Here is a 19,813-nt window from a genome sequence, read left to right on the forward strand (position 1 = left end):
ATATAAGGGATAAACTTCCTTCGCGAGTTCAAAAGATTTTAAATCCTCCAATAGTAGCAATCGTAAGTGGGGAATCAGACGAATATGAATCTTTAGAATCAGAAGTCAGTGGAACAAAGACAATAGTAGTGCCATCAGATTCCGATGAGATATGGACTAGATTACAAGTTCTATTAGGATTGAAATTAGCAGGTCATACTGATACCCTCATAGAAGCTTCACAATTGCTTGATGCTTTATTCAAAAAAGGTGAAATTGAAACAGAACAACAATTTAGAAACGCTATTAATAAATTCAAAACTCAATAATAATTATGAATATATAAATGGAGATATCCAACAAAACACTAGAACAAATAGCTTTCAACACTAAAGCAAAAATTGAAGAGCATATGCTAATTGTAATGAACAAATCAACTCATGAGTTTATTCTAAACGAATCACTTCAAACTAATAACAAACAATTCAAAATAGCAATTACATTTCTAACTGGTTATAATGGTATTTTCAATATTACAGATGCAAACAACAAATTTTATTATGTTACATCTGAGAAATTGATTGTTGATATTGTTATTCCAAAAGGTGCTTATGAGTTGGAAGCGATAGACTTAGAAATTAAACGATTAATGGTTTTAAACGGAGATTCTGATGGTGAAACATTCCCATTTACAATTAAACCAAATTTCACAACACAAGGATCTATTATTGAAAATGAAGATGAGTGGGAAATAGATTTTACCTATAATGGAACAATTAGAAATATTCTAGGATTCGATGCAAGAGTAGTTAGTGAAAAATATAATTTATCTGATCAGCCTGTTGTTATAATATCTTTTGATAATATTTTTGTTGAATGTGATATTGCCCAAGGTATGATTATTAATGGAAAAAGAACTCGTGTAATTCACAACTTTACTATGGATGTGAATCCAGGTTTCAAATATATTGAAAAATTTAGAGGTGGAATTATGTGGTTTATGATGGAATCTAAAGATTTTATATCTGCAATCAATTTTAAATTACGAAACGAAAATGGAAATCTTGTTTCTTTTAATGGCCAATCTGTTACTTTTCGATTATCAATTAAGGAATTATAAAAATTCAATTTCATCAATATTAATTTTTGTTAAGTAAATGCCGAAAACTTTAATAACAAGACCAAACTTACATAATTCAAAAATAAAAAGTGTTAAAGAACAACCCAAAATCATAGATAACAAAAATAAATTAAAAGAATTCAGGGAAAAGTTGCTCTCTGGTTCAGGATTTCTTAAATTTACTAATCGATTTTCAGAAGTTAAATGAGCATTGAAGACTTTCAACTAATTGACGAAACAACTATTAACACATCAATAATTAAAAGAGACTACACAAAAATATATCACCAACAAGGAGCTAATCTCAATGATTCCAATCAAAATGTTGAATTCATTTGGGGTGAAAATAATAACTATCATCAAAATGGAAATGCTTATCTTCAATATGATATAACAGTTAGGAGAGCTAATAATGCCAATTTTGTAGACGCTGACGTTATTAGATTAGTTAACAATGCATTTGCATACTGTTTTCGAGAAGCTACTTTTTCACTTACAGGTGGCTCAGAGATAGAACAAAATAAATATGTAGGACCGATTTCAACAATAATGAGAGTTCTAACTAGTAAAGATGGAGATTTGATGTCATATTTTGATAAAATTAATGAATCTGCAAATGTTGCTGCAGCAGATATTGCAACTAATATTGATGATACATCGTTAAAACAAATACTAATAACTAATCATGATGGCGCTAACAAAGGTAAAATAGTTGGTCAGGTACCACTAGAACATATTTTTGGTTTCTGTAAAACATTCAAAAAAATTACAAAAGGTTTAGGATTCCTTTGAAAACAGCTAACTTACAAGACTTACTCTTTACAACTATGGACCCTAATATTGATGTAACCATAAACAGTTTATATTTCTTTGTTCCAACATTAATTCCAGATGCTGCAACTCAATCTATGTTCAATAATTCTATAAAAGACAATTTCAAAATATCATTTGATTCTTGGACGAGTGAAAGGAAAATAGTTAACACTGGTTTGGAATATCAAGTTGATATAGGTTCAGCAAAAAATATCAATAGTCCTAAATATTTAATCGTAGCACATCAAACAAATGCTAGAGCTGCAGGTGGAAAACTAGTGAACAATGCTATTTTCGATAATCTAGACGTTAGAAAATACTTTGTCGAAATTGATGGAATCAAGTATCCCAAAGATGCTGTTGATGTTGATTATGATGCTAACAAATATGTATATAAATACAGAGATATTGGATTATTTTTCAAAGAATATGTTGGTGAGCCACTACTGAGTCCTTTTATAAGCTATACAGATGTGAAATCAAAGTATCCATTTCAAGTAATCGATTTAAGATATCAAGTTGACCACATTAATCCGAAAAAGATACAGTTATTCGAGGAATAAAGAGCAGATCCTGCAAATGCGAGACTGTTTATGGTGCTAATTAGACATAGGGAAATAATGATGATTTCAGATGGAATGAAAATTGTTAGTGCTAATATTATTTAAAACAACGATTATGATATGTAAATGAAATTTCTAACACTAGAACAGTTTATGAATACCTACAATCTAAAAAATCAAACTATGACCACATCAGATCTCATAAAAAAGCTCTCTTTAGCTAATATAAAAGATGTGAATATTTATCCAAGAGACTCGATAGTGAAGTCAAAAAAAGGTATCTGTAATATTGATGATGGGTCACAAGGTGGAACTCACTGGGTTGCTTACTTCACCGAAGGCAGTAGTAGCTACTTTGATTCATTCGGAGGCTCACCAGATCAATGGTTGATAAAACAGTTACCAAAACCAATAATATATCACAACTACATCATCCAAGGGATCAATAGTAAAATGTGTGGTACATACTGTCTCTATTTTCTATACTTGCTTGAAAATAATGTAAATTATGAGGATGCTGTATTGAATATTTTCTTTAGTTAAATAATGCCTATGAATGTATTTGGTAGTACATATTCAACTAATCAAGCAAATCTAGATACCACACTATTTGTACAGAAACCTTATTTGAGAACTAATTATCTTGAATCTGATATGGAAGAAGACATTGATATGAAACAGAAATTCAAAATTAAAAATTTAGCAGATCCCACAAATGATTTTGATGCTGCTAACAAATCATACACCGATAAAATTATTAATGAAAGTACATTACTAAGAATTCCAACATATGAACCACTAACAAATGATTATGTCACCTTAAAGAATACAGATTCTAACAAAGTTACAGAATTAGCCACTACAAATTATGTCAAAGCCGATATATCAATAAAAAATTACAACAAAACAAATGATATAGTAGATTCTATAGAGTCGCTAATCATGATTTCACACCAACAGTAGTAACATTGCCATCAAAACAATATGTGGATGGAAAAATTGATGAAAGAAGTTTAATGAGAATTCCGTATTATGAAGATTTCCAAAACGAATATATTCATCTTTCAAACAACATAATTGGACAAGATGTAGCTTTTGCAACCACTACATATGTTGATTCTAAGCTAAATGAAACAAACAATAGAGCCCGGAGATCAATAAATGAACATACAGATATAATGCGTAAAGATTTGGAACATACATTTGCAAGTAGATTTGTATATAATAATTTTTATGAAATTCATCGAACTGGTAGATTCAACGCCAGTAGTGAAGTAAGTCCTGATAACAGCTTTCTTGGCATACCATATAGTATTTTTACAGTTAGTGGTTCAAATGCGAAAGTAGCACAAATTCATATGTCTGCTCTTAATATAAATATAGGTTCTAGATATACTTTACGATTTTTGATCCGATCACAAACACTAAAAAATATTACATTCGGATTTGAAGATCAAAATAGTACTGATCATACCTTAACTTATGAGTTCAAAATTATTGAATCGACTGCAACACACTCTAACATCAGCAAATTTAATGTTGTTATTGATTTGTCTTCGCTGTCAGTGGGTGAAACAGTTGAAATCGCTGCCTTATATATTGAAGCGTTGAATACTTCTGACCAAATTAATGAAAACATAGATTTAAAATTTCAACATAAAGTTATAAATAGTGACAATCCAACTAATGAATATGATCTAGTTACTAAGAATTATGTTGATGGTAATATTAATAACAACACAATTGTTAGAAATAACAAAAATAACAACTTCAATAACAAACTATTGATGAATATTAGATATCCCGAAGCTGATAATGATGCTGCAAGTAAGATGTATGTTGATATGCATAATAATATAGTATACAATAACAAAGAAAATAATATGAATGGTAACAAAATTACAAATATTGGAAACCCCATCAATGCAAATGATGCTGTCAGAAAAGAATATGTCGACAATGATACAACAATAGTTCGAAACAATCGAGTTAACAATTTCAATAATAATATAATTAGTAATATAGGTTATCCACAAAATGATAAAGATGCAGTTTGCAAATCATATATTGATGATAATGTAAAAACCGCAATCTTAACACATCCATATATTTTAAAATACCAGCTAGAGAATATCTTTGCGTCACCACATATTTTTATTAATCACTATAAATTGAAATATAATGAATTTCCCTTCGACGGTGGTCATAATGCAACAAGTTATACTGTTAATGATATTTCATTCTTAGGTGAAAAATACGAAAGATATAAATGTACTAATTATAATAGTTATACAATGCATATTCAAAAAGGTAATCTTCCAGGGATAAAACAAAATAAAACTTATAAAATGATATTTATAATGCGTGGTGTTAATAGCAGTATCGATAAACAAGTTGGACTGGGAATTTGGAAAGAAACTGGTCAATCTCAAAAATTTTCTTTATTGAAAGAATCTTGGTCGCTTGAAGAAAGTGATGAAGTTGTTAATAATGTAGTAAGTTTCAATTTCTTCTTATACTACTCAAAATTTCTACTCAATTTCTACTCAAAATATTATAATTAATGGATCAAGCGTAACAAGTTTTACCAAACCTTCAAATGAATATAAATCTATAACTATATTTCAAAATCCTATTGAATTAGCAAATTGTGATGTATTAACTTTTCATTCTAGTGATACTATCGATGTTTTTGCAATTTGGGTTGAAATCGATTTATGATTTATAAATGGATAGCTACTATGTAATTTTCAGAAATGGTAAATTGATCGATTATCAATTGAAGAGTAATCCAGTAAACGCAAGTAAAGATGATACTGTAATTGAATTTAAATTCGATCCAAATCTAACAAAATTATCACTTGATGAAAATAATAATATTATTCAGACCAATATTATATCGAACGATATGAAGATATTACAACTAGTAATGAAATATTTGCTAACCAATAATATATTCAAATATGCTGATAAAGTTAATAACGGAGAATTGGAATATGACAAATTTATAAAACATATAGAAAATAGTTTGGATTTTAAACTATTAAATGAATAATACCTATAAAGACTTAAACAAAGATATCGAAGCAGATATCATCTCTGTTAGATCTAAAAATGAAATACAGGAGTTAAAATATAATTATTTGAAACTGAATTATGAAGGTGTTGTTAAAAAACTAATCGTTGATGAAGAAAAATATAAGAAAAGATATAAATCACTCAACACAAAGAAAGGCATCTCAATTGTTGCAGGTATAATTAGTGAAATTTTAGGTGTTAGCTCTGGAATAACCCTGACTGCAACTGGTGTAGGTGCGATCGCAGGTGTCCCTATCATAGCATCGTCAGGTTTGCTAATTTCGATTGCAGTTACAGTTATTAATGAATATATTTCAAAATTGAAAGAACGCTATCTCAGATTAAGAACTTTTGTTAATAAAATAAGAGTCGACTATGAAAAAGTATTGAAGAAATCGATGGCTGACAAAGTTATTGATGAAAAAGAGGGAATTGAATTAAAAAAGATATATAATTCTTACTTGAATAATCAAAAGAAGGTTATGAAAGAAACTAAAGTTAGTGTTGAAGATATTTTTGGTAGCATGGTTGAAAATGTTATTAGTAATGAACAATTACAGAAATTGAGTAGTTTTTTAACAACAATGAAATAAACAAATCTATTAGAAAGACGTTGTTCAAAAATGAGATCAATATTCATTTTAAGCCTATATACTCAGCGAGCGCCATCTGAAACTGAATAACCATTATATGATGAAGTTGTTTGAAATTTAAGTTACTAAATAAATCGATGGAAAAACAGTGTTCAAATTGCAAGGTTATGAAATAGTATACAGATTTTTGTGGAAGAGCTAATGCTAATGACGGTGTGCAATATTACTGTCGAAAATGTGCAAGGGAGAAAAGAGCAATATGGAAAAAGAATAATTGGGAAAAATATAATGAACATCGACGAAATTACCAAAAAGACCGAAGAGCGAATGATGTAAATTATAGATTAACTCAAAAGTTACGCATAAGACTTCGCAAAGCACTATTAAAACAAGTAACGAGAAAAGACGATACTACAGAAGCATTATTGGGAATTTCATATTCAGAATTTAAAGATTAAATTGAATTCCTAATGACTTCAGATATGGAATGGAATAATATTCATCTGGACCATGTTCGCTCAATATCATCCTTCGATTTAACAAAAACTGATCAATTGAAAGAAGCAGCTCACTATACTAATATTCGACCATTATTGGCAAAAGATAACCTAACAGAAAGAGACAGATATCACGAATATGATTTATGGTTGCAATCAGAAAGACTATATGATTATGCATATTTTCTCAACTATTAAATGAATAATTTAAGTTATTGTGTAGGTGTGTAGGTTTTTCAAATACAATTAACGAGACAAAAATTGATAAAATTAACCCAAAAACTAACAAGATAATAATAATCATTAGAGGAAAATGTAGTATTTGTGGACGAAATAAGTCAAAGATGTTAACTAAATAAATGACGAGAGGTACTAATTTTCTCAAAAGTTCTAAATGTGCATGTGGCAGAATTGGCACTGCTAATAGACCTTTTGGTCATCAAACGAAAAGTGGTAGATTTTATTTAAAAGGGCGTTGTGGTTGTCAAAAAATAAAAAGCTTACCGTATACTCCTCAACAATTAGAAATGGAAGGAGACCGAATTTGTAAATTCTTCAAAAGAGTTTATAACAAAGTTTTAAAGCCAGTTGGTAAGAAAATAATTGCTAAACCTGGTAGAGCTATACAAATTGGAGCACAATTGGGCGCAGCAGCTGCTAGTAAAAATCCGAAAGCAATTATGAATGCTGGAATGCAAGCTGGTAAATTTGGTATTACTGGAAATGGAATGAAAGGTGGTAAAATTTTAACACTAACAGATAACTATGGGGGCCAAGGACTATATCTTCGCCAAAACTGAAATTTATTTGAGACAACACTGAATTTCGAAAAATTAAATGAAGGAAGACTTAGCCAAGATTTTCATTGATGAAATTTATGACAAACCAGATAACAAAGTTTACCCAACTAATAAAACTATTGTTAAAAGCATAGACGATACTTGGTCAGCTGATCTATTAGATCTTATTGATTATAATGTGAAAAATAATGGAGGTTATCGTTATATTTTAGTAGTTATAGACAATTTTTCAAAGTATGGATGGACAATTACACTGAAAAATAAATATGCAACCACAATTAAAGAAGTATTTGAACAAATAATAACAACTTCAAAAAGAAAACCAAAACTTATTGAAACTGATGAAGGAAAAAAATTCGCTAACAAAATCTTCGAATCTTAATTAAAATCTCAAAACAATAAAAGATATTCTAGATATACATCAAAAGGAGCAGTTTTTGCAGAAGGATTTAACAGAACTATAAGGAATCTTTTGAAAAAGCCAGTATTTGAAAATGGTGACGCTATCTGGATTGATATTCTTGACTCAATAATCAACAAATATAATAACACAATTCACAGTTCAACAAAAATGACACCAATTCAAGCTTCTAAAGTTACTAATCAAAAGAAAATGTTAAATAACTTACAAGATAAAAGGAAAAAAACAAAAACCAAAATTTAAATTGGGAGACTTAGTTAGAACAGCTGATATCGATAAAACTTTCTCCAAAGGTGATACTACAAATTGGAGTAATAAGCTATATATGATCACAGAAATAATTCATGAGACTATACCGAGTTATCATATTGATTTTTTACCTGAAAGATATAATCAATCGATATTGAAGAAGTCAAAATTAACACTAAGAGAAAATGATCAAGTTATGGCAAAACTAAATCTATAAAAATAATTTGAATAAAATTATCTATAATAATTGAAATATATTAACGGAAAATTTTATAAAGATCTCGAAAATGAAAAATATATAATTCATGATGGTAAAATTATGTTTGAAACAAAAATGCCAAAATCATTGAAAACTAGATATGAAGTTATGTTCGATACAAAACTTACAAAAACACAAACAGTAGTAGAGTTAGACGATGGGACACTACAGCTGATGGATTCACAGAACCAAAAAAACTTACCGAAGATGAAATAATTTTGAAATATGCTACAATGTTTGTAAGCTGCAACCGAAGATTTTTTATAGAATTTCCCTATGAATATAGATGTTTTAATTGCAATATTAAAGTTATAAAGCAAAAACGAAATCTAACGAAAATACAAAGAAAAAGACAGGCTAATTTCAGTAATCGATTTAAGCATGCAGAGTTGAAAATATCTGTGATTTGTATGGATGTTATGCAGATATATCGTGAATCAGATTTATATTTAATTGCAGCAACTTTATTATTACTGAAGAAATCGAAGTTAAATTTTAATGATACTATATTTGAAAAATATTGTAATATGCTCTATTATTCAGTTGAAGTAGCAAATGATGATGCAAAAGGTGTGTGGGCGTATGGTTATGAAGCTTTAAGACTTGTTAAATGGTTACTAATAGATAAATATTATGATAACATTAATTATTTCGATTTAATTTACACTATTATAAATAAAGACAAAAAGATAATGATAACTTTAGAAGTTTTCGAATATATAAATGGACTTGCCAAGTGATTCTGAAACAATTTATAGTGATAGTAAAATAAGCAGTGATGAATCTATACATGAATCTGATGTAGATTTTATTGATGATTCTGACCTTACCAGGAGTGATGAATCAGACAGTAGTGATGAATCTAGTGACGATTTTTACTATCAAATAAATGATTACAATCAACATTAAAAATTATAGAGAATTACCCACACATATAGCAGAAAAATATATTATTCATAATAACCAAGAATGGGTTGAAACTACTGAACCAAAATCTATCAGAGAAAGATATGAAGTTAAGAAAAATGTGAAGTTGAATAAAAATCAAAAAGTAGTACAATTTGCCAATGGATCAGTGGTTATTAAATGAAAATATTTTTGAATAAAAGATATTATAGAATAGTTAAAGATAAAAGATTTATCATTCATAACAATAAAATATATAAATTATCAAATTCAAAACCAGTTTTGGAAACAACTAAGTCGGAAGAGCCAGATGAATGTATTTATTGTGGTAGCTAAGACTTTTCAAATATGGTGATATGTTGCGGTGTGATATTTGTGATAGATTAATGTACATCAATAAGCCTGTATTAAGAAAGCGACAAACTAGATATACCCATCGAAAAAGGTATGCCGAAAAGAAATTATATGATATTGTAGATAAAATGCCCGTTACTAACAATACACAAAAATTAGTATATCATCTAACTCTGCTTAGGGGTTCTAAATTAAATTTCAATAATGAATTATCTAGAAAATTTAACAATATGCCTGAAGACTTTGAACCAATCGTGATTGATATTAAGAAAGTAATTTATCGAGCAGTTGCTAATGGATTAAGATTCGTAAATTATTTGAAAATGGACCACTATTTGAACAATATCAATTATTTTTTGGCTTTTTATATATGTTACTTTGTTATGAAGCTGGTGAAATTATTCAACCTCGAATTTGATAATATTTTTGAAAAATGATAATTTTACTTGAATAAATTATTTCCTAGTAAATGAAGACAACTGAACAAAATTCAAAAAGTCAAATCGATGTAGGTGAATTCCTACATATGAGTGAAAGACAAAATCGCTCTAGACGACTCCCTGAAGATATAGATTTTGGTGAATTCTTTAGAATAGCAGAAAATAGATCTAATAGAATAACTAAAAAGAATATGAATGAAATTAGAGAAAAAATGAAAAATAGTAAGGGTTTTGATTTAATCGGTAAAATTGATATTCAAGGTGAAACTAAAAAGACTAACACGAGATTCAGATCTATGAAAGATTTCGAAGCATATATAATGATAAGATAAATGACAATTATAAAGGAGATGAAATTATATTTACAGGTCAGAGTATTGAATATGAATATCAAACCTGTCAAAAGAAGCAATTACGGAAAAGGTACTAATTATTTAGCAGATATCGAAGAATATCATGGAACTAATTGCTACATTCCAACTGGTAATAACAGCTTTTTGAAATGCTTTAATTATCTAACTGGTAAAGATTACAAAGGAGAATATTTTGATTTTATAGCTAATAAAGACCGAAGAAAAAAAGTTATGACAAAAGCTCGTATTCAACCATTTGTTACTCAACATAAAATTGATATTGGTATTTTTGATGGAAAAGCAATTAGGCCAGATAGTGTGAAAGAACGAAGAAAATGTCTTTATCTGCATAAGAATCATATATGTGTTATATGGGGTGATTCTTTGAAGAAAGCTGTTAAAGAAGTTGAAGCAAATTTTAAATTTATTAATACTGAAGTTAGTGAATTAAATGTTCATAATTTCAAAGAATATAAATTTAATCCTAGAAAGGTAGCAAACCAAGTAACTAATGTATGTTTATATGATATCGAAACTTTCAATAGAGATCGTGCTGTTCCATATGCTGTTGGATATTTCCCTGTCTCTAAAATGGGTATTAGCAAGTAAAATAGAGATTTAACGAAAGAAGAAATTGAAAAATACTTAAATGAAGTAAGAATATTTGACGGTGAAGATTGCATCACTAAAATGTTCGAAAAGTTGCGAGATGTGAAAGGAGAACCTAAACAGATTGAGAAGAATGGAAAAGAAATATTAGTAGAATACGAATTGAAACTGATTGCTCATAATGGTTCTGGATTTGATAATTGGATAATTCTTGATAACCTACCTGAATGGTGTAGAATTACTAACATGATTAAGACTGGGAAAGAAATTATCAATATGAAAATTTATAACGGTATGAGTGATGATAAGTCTAATAGTAAGGGGAAGCCTCAATATCTAATATTTAATTGTAGTGCAAATCATATGAAATCTTCACTTAGAAAATTAGGTGAAACTTACAAATTGCAAGCTGAAGTATTGAAACAAGAAATCGATCACACTGAGATTTATGAAGACACTTGGGAAGCTCAGCGGGATATTTGGGAACCATATTTGAGAATGGATATCCTAACACTAGCTATTATATATGCGAGATATTCATTGAATATGCAATCAATTAGTGGATTTGGAATGAAAGATTGTCTATCATTGCCTTCTTTGGGATGGAAATATTTTAATTCGACGAGAGATCAACCAGATTGAATCGAACCTATTTATACTTATACTGATAAATATATGAGGCATTTTGTTAGACAATCTATCAAGGGTGGAAAAGTCGGTGCTTTTAATCAAATTTATGAATCAGAAGTTTCAGATATAATTTTTGATACTATAAAGCTCGAGTTGGGTGTTGATGGTAATAAATATGAAATAATTGAAGCCTATACTAGTTATTTGAAAGATTACAAAAAGAAATATGAAAATGAATATGATTCAAAATTTGATGATTATAGAGTTATTAATGTAAAAGCTAAGGATAAATAAGTAAATGAAAAATTATCTGAACTACCAATATCACAGAAATTACAAAGCATAAATAGGGATGATTTACTAATGGCTTTTGATGCTACTAGCTTATATCCAAGTGCGATGGTAGATGGTAAATATCCAAAGATCGAAACTGGGTATGCTTTTACAAAAGATATGAATGACTCAGTTCTGAATCAGTTCAATTCAGCCAAGACAGAATTTGCATCAGCTATACTCAAAATAAAATATTATAATCCAAAAGATCTTATAATTCAGCATTTGCCTGTTAAAGAAGAAGTTTAAAAAAATGAAGTCAACAGATTAAGAAATGGACACATCATCGATACTCTCACAAGTGTAGATATTGAATAAATTGTGAAAATTGGTGGTAAAGTTATTGAAGTATATGAGGGAGTACTTTACAGAGAGAATTTCAAAGAATCTCCATTCAAAGAATTTATCAATAATTTATTCAAATTAAGAGCAAAATATAAGTCTGAAGGTGAAGATATCCTGCAAGAGATGGTGAAACTAATTATGAATAGTTTATATGGGCAGACTATAAGAAAAGATATTGAAGAAGAGTTCTCTTGCAAAACTGAGCACTGGATGAAAACTAAATTTGATGATAGAGTTAAAGATTATTGGAAATTAGCAAACGGTAACTATATTGTAAAATTGAGTTTAGATGAAGGAATAGACAAAGAAATTGAAGACAAAAATACTATGCCTTCTCAGTTGGGCTGTTTCATACTTAGCAATAGCAAGCGAATTATGAACAATTTCGTAAGAATTATAGATGGATTCAAAAATAATAGTGTGTATTATCAAGATACTGATTCACTATATATTGAAAAGAAACACTGGAATATATTGGATAACGCAAATTTAGTTGGTGAGAAATTAAGCCAGGGTAAAAATGATTATGGTGATGGTGGTATTTTTTATGGACTATTTTTAGCACCTAAAATTAAATATTGTCTAACTATCAATGAATCTGGAATATTTAATGAGAAAAAGACATTCAAAGGCTTTGGAGATAATAATAGATTATTAGATACCAAAAAGTATTTCGATATGTATGAAGGAAAAGCTGTTGAAGGAAAGTTCCCTCTTAGTTGGAAAAAATCATTCGATTCAGGTGTTATAATTCCTTGCAAAACTAGAAATTGTAAAGAATGTGATGGTGATGAATTATGTGAAGAATGTGATTCAAGAATTAGACAGAATAAAAAGTTTCAACATAATCTAAATGAATTATAAAGACAACCTGCTGACAAAAATGGGATTATGAAACCTTATTATATTATATGATTATTGTATAGAACATTTTATATAGAAAACAACTTAGTTTTAGTGTGGATATAGTTGTATTCAAAATGTCGACAGAGTGTGAACATAAAACGTAATCGTTATTTTTATCAGTATCTGAACATATTCATTCAATTATGATTCTATTTTTATCATTATGTGAACATATTCATTCAATTACAAAAAACTATATTTCATCATTATGTGAACATTTTTAACCAATTTTTTGTTTATAGTAGTAAGCGAGCTCTATATACACATATCCTATATCAACAGCATGCGTAGCTAGAGCGAAGTGCGATGCACGAGCTAGTAGTAAGCGAGAAGGAGTGCACAGCACGAGTGGTGAGATGCGAAGCAGCGAGCGAGCGTTAGTGGGTTGTCGTATAGGGGACCTGAGCTGGGGATGAACATGGCGAGTGAGCGAAGCGAGTGAGTTATGTTCGTTCTCAGAATTGGTCCCATATCCGCAATCTACTATACTACTCAGATGGCCTTATCCAATCAGACGGAAGAAATTTGTTGGATAGTCTTAGCATTCAAATTACGCAACCACCCCTCTAAACGGAATAAATATCAAATGAGTAACAAATCAACACCTAATTTAGATAAACATCTTTCACAAATTACCTGGACCAACAAGTGCCTTTAGAGAATCAAAAAAATCAAACAGAAATGTTAAAATTTCACAAAAATTACACAACCAGACAACAAAAAGCACGTAAAGTCTCAATTCATCTTCAAATAGCTTAAATCGAAAATTGACTAGCTTATTCAAGCAAAGTCGCAGCAATTGAGCACGAATGCAGCGCAAGAAATGTCATCTTTTTCATCTATTGGTTTACAATACGCCTATAGTCAATAAAGCCTACACCCTGCTATCTCAACTGTAATATTATAAGTTGTGAAATGGCAGACACTTACCGTGCCAAATCAAAACAGAATTTTACGGTTTAACCGACATGTCAGATGAATTTCAGAAGGCAGTAAGTTGCACTCTAATTGGATTGAAAAACACCTTCTGTTTTCTTGTTGAAATACTAATTGTCAGCTGAGGAAGCTATGCAGAACATATTGATATCTTCAAGAATGCCTCCAAAACATAGTTGAAGAAAATCTGAGAATAAATGTGGAACAATGCTACTTTTAAATAACGGAAACAGAATGACTCGACCACAAATTTGCAAAGGAATAATGTCCTAAACAAATGAAACCGACTCTATACAATTGCTCAAACCTCTAACAATTTTGAAAAGGTATGGTCTTTTATGGGTTCAATTCATCACATTGAAAAACTTATTCGCAATTTGTCATAATTATGTCACCCACTTTAAAGAGCATTTTTAAAGAGATATAAAAAAGAGTGGTTTGAACTGAAGAACACGATAATCAAATAAATACATTAAAACAGAAAATTGCAGGAACATAGCAGAGATATTAGCAGTGATATTTCAATCCAGATCTGGGAGCACAACAAAACTGCGTCGCTTTACGGCAAGGTTTAGGTGAAACGCTAGAGGAATTGACCTGAAAAGGATAGCGAGCGACTATTTCATTTGTCTCGCAATTTCTGAATAGTTTTGAGGGAAGACATAGCGTAAATGAGCTTGAAATACTGGCTGAGCACGTATGGTCAATTAAACACATTAAATACTATCTATACGGGAAAAAAGTTCAAGGCATAACTGGTGACATAGGTACATCCGCTCCAAGGCCCTAAAATGCAAACCCTGCGTTAAAATAAGTGCAAATTTAAAACCTATTATACATCATTCAAATTTGGGTGTTACTTAAATTATCAAGAAAAATGAAGATACATATTTGCTTACATGTAGTTATGCAAAGTTTCCCTGCGGCTGAAGTGTTCGAAAGGGCTAATGTCAAAAATAATTATAAGTATCTGAAAAATTATATGCTTTAGCCTGGCCTTCTGCGTGCACTAAAGTTAGATAAAGCAAGAAGTCAAATTGGACACAAACTAACACCATTTTGTGAACAGAATAAATATGAGCTATTCGCAGTGCTAATATACGCCCATAAAACAGTCGGTTTATTGGAGAGTCTCATCCAAACTGTTAAAAGGCGCTTAGCAAACATTAAAGAGGCAACTAAATCATTTTTTTACTTAAAAGAATCAGAAAATTCCAGTATATATCAACTTCGAGTATGCCGACAAAGAACAATCAAAATGTCAACATTTAAAGCCCTTTTGAACATAAACGTAATACTTTATTAGTAATGGAAGTACTGTTCCTGATACGAACAAAATCAATGTAGTATCAATATTTGATCATTATTTTATTTAACTTGATCGAATTTGACTTCTGTTTGATGTTTCCTGTTATACTTCCAATTTTGGTGTCCCGTAACCCTAGTTTATTTCCGTTGCCAGCAGTTGCGTCTGATCATCAGTTACATTTAATTTAATAACTCGTCTGTAAAATTGTTTACAGTTCTGTTCAAACAATTTTGTGAAATGTTAACTATCGAATTTCTGTTTATCTTCCTATTTTAAACTGAAGTTGATTCTTTTCAACTAAATTTACAAATTCGGAGATCTACAAATTTGGAGATCTCTTCTAATCTCTATTTTGAGCCGCAAAATACAATTTAAGCTTAATTTGAAGCGATTTGACAAATACTTTCAAACTGGTTTTCACGGCGCGAAGACACATAGAAAGTTGCAACTAAGTAATTTCAATTCCATTAACAAAACTGCGCAAGTAATGGCGTTGCCAATACGCATCACCCTAAATAAACGTGTAATTGCACCGCACACACACTCAAAATAGAGAATCCAAATTAACGTGAATGACAATGACTATAAAAAATAATTTTGGTAATACTTCGTAGGTATGTGTTTATGTAAAGATGAATCACTCTTCTACCAACCTGTTACCGTTGCAACGCACAGCATGCTAAGATGAACAGTTATAGCTGATATCAGGTAAGCCAACACTGGGAAGCCCAATGAGCTGGCTGGAAAGATGTCGTTCAAAGTGCCCACCGTAACGATTTCAGCCAAAAGAATCGTCATAATGAAACCAACTTTTTCACCCGAATCCACTGGCAAAAAGAAGACAAGACTGGACAACAGGTAGATAAGAATGTTAGGACATATGAGCACAATGAGATAGTAGAGAGATCGTCTTTTGATTCTCACTTCTGCCACAAATTCTTGGGTCCCCTCTCCACTTAGCCACGTCAACTCGTTCACGTATGTCTTAAGTGGTCGGATTAACTCCCACTGGTCATGATCAATGTAGAATTCAAGCTGAGCGTGGTCTTCTCGACTCTCTAAAAGTGCAGAAAACTGTCACGCGTCTTAAAAGTAGTTAAAAACAGAATTTTGTTGCATTACATGAAACAATATCTGCCCTAAAGTTTACGATTTAAACTGCGTTGGATATGAATATCTCTCCACTGAGAGTGAGACGATAAACAGAGATGCCCTTTGCAGGCAAGAATAAGCAGCTAACAGAGACAAAAAAACGAACTTTTTCAAATAAATTCGCAACCGGCGCGCTTGTTAATAATAAGTTAATCAGTTGATGTTAATCATAGTTGATGTTAATCAGTTGATGTTAATCGGTTGATGTTAATCAGTTGATGTTAATTAGCTGATGTTAATCAGTTGATCACTGTTTGAGCTGAGCTCGCTAAGCTTGCGTAGGCGGGAAAATAGAAACAAAACACTTTCTGTTGTCCTAGTCATTTAATAGTTATATTTATAGTTCTGGTTCTAGTTACAGTTTGTCACGTGATAAAAAAAAAGAAAAAGGGGGAAAAACAAAAAGCAACACACAGAACTCAATGTAGCAGCCGCAGAAAACGGCTGAAAGTATAACTCAGCAAAATATTGCAAAACAAATTGTCTTGAGCAGTAAATAACGTGTTACTGTGTCTTGAAATAGAAATATTCCTGAGCAGTAAATTGTTACTGTGTCTTGTATTCAAAATATTATTCTTGAGCAGTAAATTCTGTTACTGTGTCTTGCATCAACGAATTATTGGAGCTGAAATTCAACTGTTACAAATCCAACTTCTGGTATTCTCAAATTGTGAGTACAAACAGCAAAAGCCAACTTAAGTTTAAATTTAAATTTTTTTGCACAAACATGCCTTAGACATATATCTTTGCCTTCGATTTGTTTTTCTATCGGATTGAACTGGTATACATAAAAAGATCCCGTATTGTGTGATCTGTAGCGATCTAGTTCAAATTGATAGTTGAAAAAACTAAGATCAGCGAATAGTTACGAACTAAAATAGTTCATGCAACGGTAAGTACAGCAGAACGGATGTAAAGTTACAAAAGCAAACTGCATAAACGAAGATCCGGACAGATTTTGTAACCACTCAGAGCGAACTGGGTGGTGTAAAACTTTCTTTGTGAAACACAAGTAGAGCAGCCGTTACAATCACAATCAGTTAATGTTGATCTGTTGATGTTAATCAGTTGATAATCAGTTTATTTTATTAGGTGATGTTAATCAGTTGATTACAAAAACTTCAAATATCATGAACAATTAAGTGTTTTCTTTCTCTCATTTTGCATTTCGTTGAGCTTACTTACAGCGCGCATTCTTATGATATCCGTCATAGTTTTCAACGACTTTTCGACGGAGAAATTTGCAGAATTACGACATGCTATGCAGACTGTAGTCTTAGACACTCGTTTTACCTAGCAAGTATGAACTTCTTGGCGGGCACTTTAGCACATGCTTGAGCTTTTTTTCAGCCATGGCCATGCGTATCAATTGTTGTACTTATAATCAGCATCAAATCTCGAAACTGGGAGTTATTTGATTGCCTTTTTGCAGAACAGTTTTCTAGACCCTTCACACATAGAGCTGGATTGCTTTCGTTATAAGTAATGATAAGTGACTCTGCTTGAAGTCACTAAGAACTTTTACACTTGAAGTCACTGAGAACTTGAAGTCACTGAGAGCGTTTATCGAGAACCGCGAAGCGGTTCGAGATATTAAGTAAGAATTTCAAAGTGACTTCCGCAGAGTCACTTAACCATGCTTAAAACACGAAACGCGCACGTTTTAAAATGTCGAAAGTCAACGAAATTCAACTTCTGGCTAAGTAGCAACTTCTGGCATTTTGACTTCTGGTACTGCAGACTTTCGTCATTTTAAAATGTGCACGTGAGTGTTTTAAAATTGGTTCCATAAAAATGTACCAGTCATTTGAAGTTTCGATGAAATTCGAAAAATTAGAAAACATGACTGCCAATTAATATGCCCATGAACAATCTTAAGAGAGGTGGCTGACTTTGTAGTAATATGCAGAGAGACTCACGTATTTTGTAGACGCTTTTGGGGAGGAAGAGAGGTCCCATGCGGAAGTAACACGTGTGTTGATCCACTGGGAATCTGGTGACGTCAAAGCTACACGACAGTTTCATTGTCACTGAGAGGGAAAGAGGAAAAACAAACAGTATAACGAGGAATGCATATGGAAATATAATGATCGTATTGATCGGAACACTTTTACTGAACCCTAGTCCAGACTTCGACTTATGATGAAAAGACCCAAATAGTCTAGTGGGGGGGGGGGGGGGGGGTGGTTAATATTGACCAAAATTGCACAGTCGAGGTTTTTAGTTTAAGTCCACTAAAAGTCTTTTCTCGAGTAGAGCAATAGCCTTTTCATAAGTCTGTCGTTTTTTGCAAATTTGGAAAAAAAGAAATTTTGTTTGCTGCTGCACATAGCAAAGCAGCAACGGATCAAGACTATACGGCATTGCACCACAGCAGTTCAGCTTAAAACACAGTTGGAAAACTGCCAAAAGTCTTAAGAAAATTTGCTATTCTTAAGACAAAGCAGTTGCACTATATTGCCACATTACTTGCGGGAATGACACAAGGTAGTTTAATTGTAATGAGCAGTAGTGAGCAAAAAAGTGAGCGTAAAATTTTTGAGGCAGAAAGTCAGACTCATGAAAAGATTTTTGGTCGACTCATGTTTTGAGAAAAGATTTGACCTGGTCGAAAAAGACCAATGAAAAGACATTTTCGTGACTCATGATTTGACTTTTACTCGAGGCAATTTTTACTCTGCAACAATTTTGGTCGAGTAAAAGTCCTGTGCCCTTGTATGCTCAAGCAAAACTCCTGCTTAAGTTTTTGGGTCGAGCAAATGTGCAGAGTCACAAAATTTGGGACGAGAGTGATTAAAAAAGTAGCAAAATTCTTTTCATAGCACTTTTCCGTGAAGCAGAGACTAATCATGCCATTTTTTTTTCGAGCACGTCCTTTTCGTATGTCGGGGTCTAGACTAGGGAAACAAAACATCTCTTAAAAGTGAGCCAAAAGTGATGCTTGCGTCTAAATTCATATAAGTCATTGAGTTGGTCGCTAAAAAGCGAAAAGAATATGAAATCTTGTAAATAGTAATAAAAGGCCAGGAGCAATGATTTGAATTATTTTTTTCTTGCATTTCTTAAAAAGTCTACCATGGTATCTTTTCAAAGAAAAGCAGAATCAGTAATGAAAATGTTGAAAGAAGAAAGTGTCTTTTTGTTCAGAAGATTTCTCTCACAACCTTT

At 31.2% G+C, this 19,813-nt stretch overlaps 1 protein-coding gene across 1 annotated transcript in view; it reads right to left on the bottom strand.

Annotated features, from left to right (window-relative positions):
- Positions 1-18,671, bottom strand: part of LOC142340020 (neuronal acetylcholine receptor subunit alpha-2-like) — a 36,776-nt gene extending 18,105 nt beyond the window's left edge. The window contains exons 1-2 of the mRNA XM_075390417.1: positions 18,565-18,671; positions 16,147-16,551 (exon numbers count right to left, since the gene is read on the bottom strand). Coding sequence (XP_075246532.1) covers positions 16,147-16,551; positions 18,565-18,670 — 511 coding nt within the window. The 5' untranslated portion in view covers position 18,671. The remainder of the gene's footprint in view (positions 1-16,146; positions 16,552-18,564) is intronic.
- Between the last annotated feature and the right edge of the window lie 1,142 nt (positions 18,672-19,813).

Source organism: Convolutriloba macropyga, chromosome 5 (assembly GCF_964194025.1).
Source record: "Convolutriloba macropyga chromosome 5, txConMacr16.3, whole genome shotgun sequence".
NCBI classification, from domain to species: Eukaryota; Metazoa; Xenacoelomorpha; order Acoela; family Convolutidae; genus Convolutriloba; species Convolutriloba macropyga.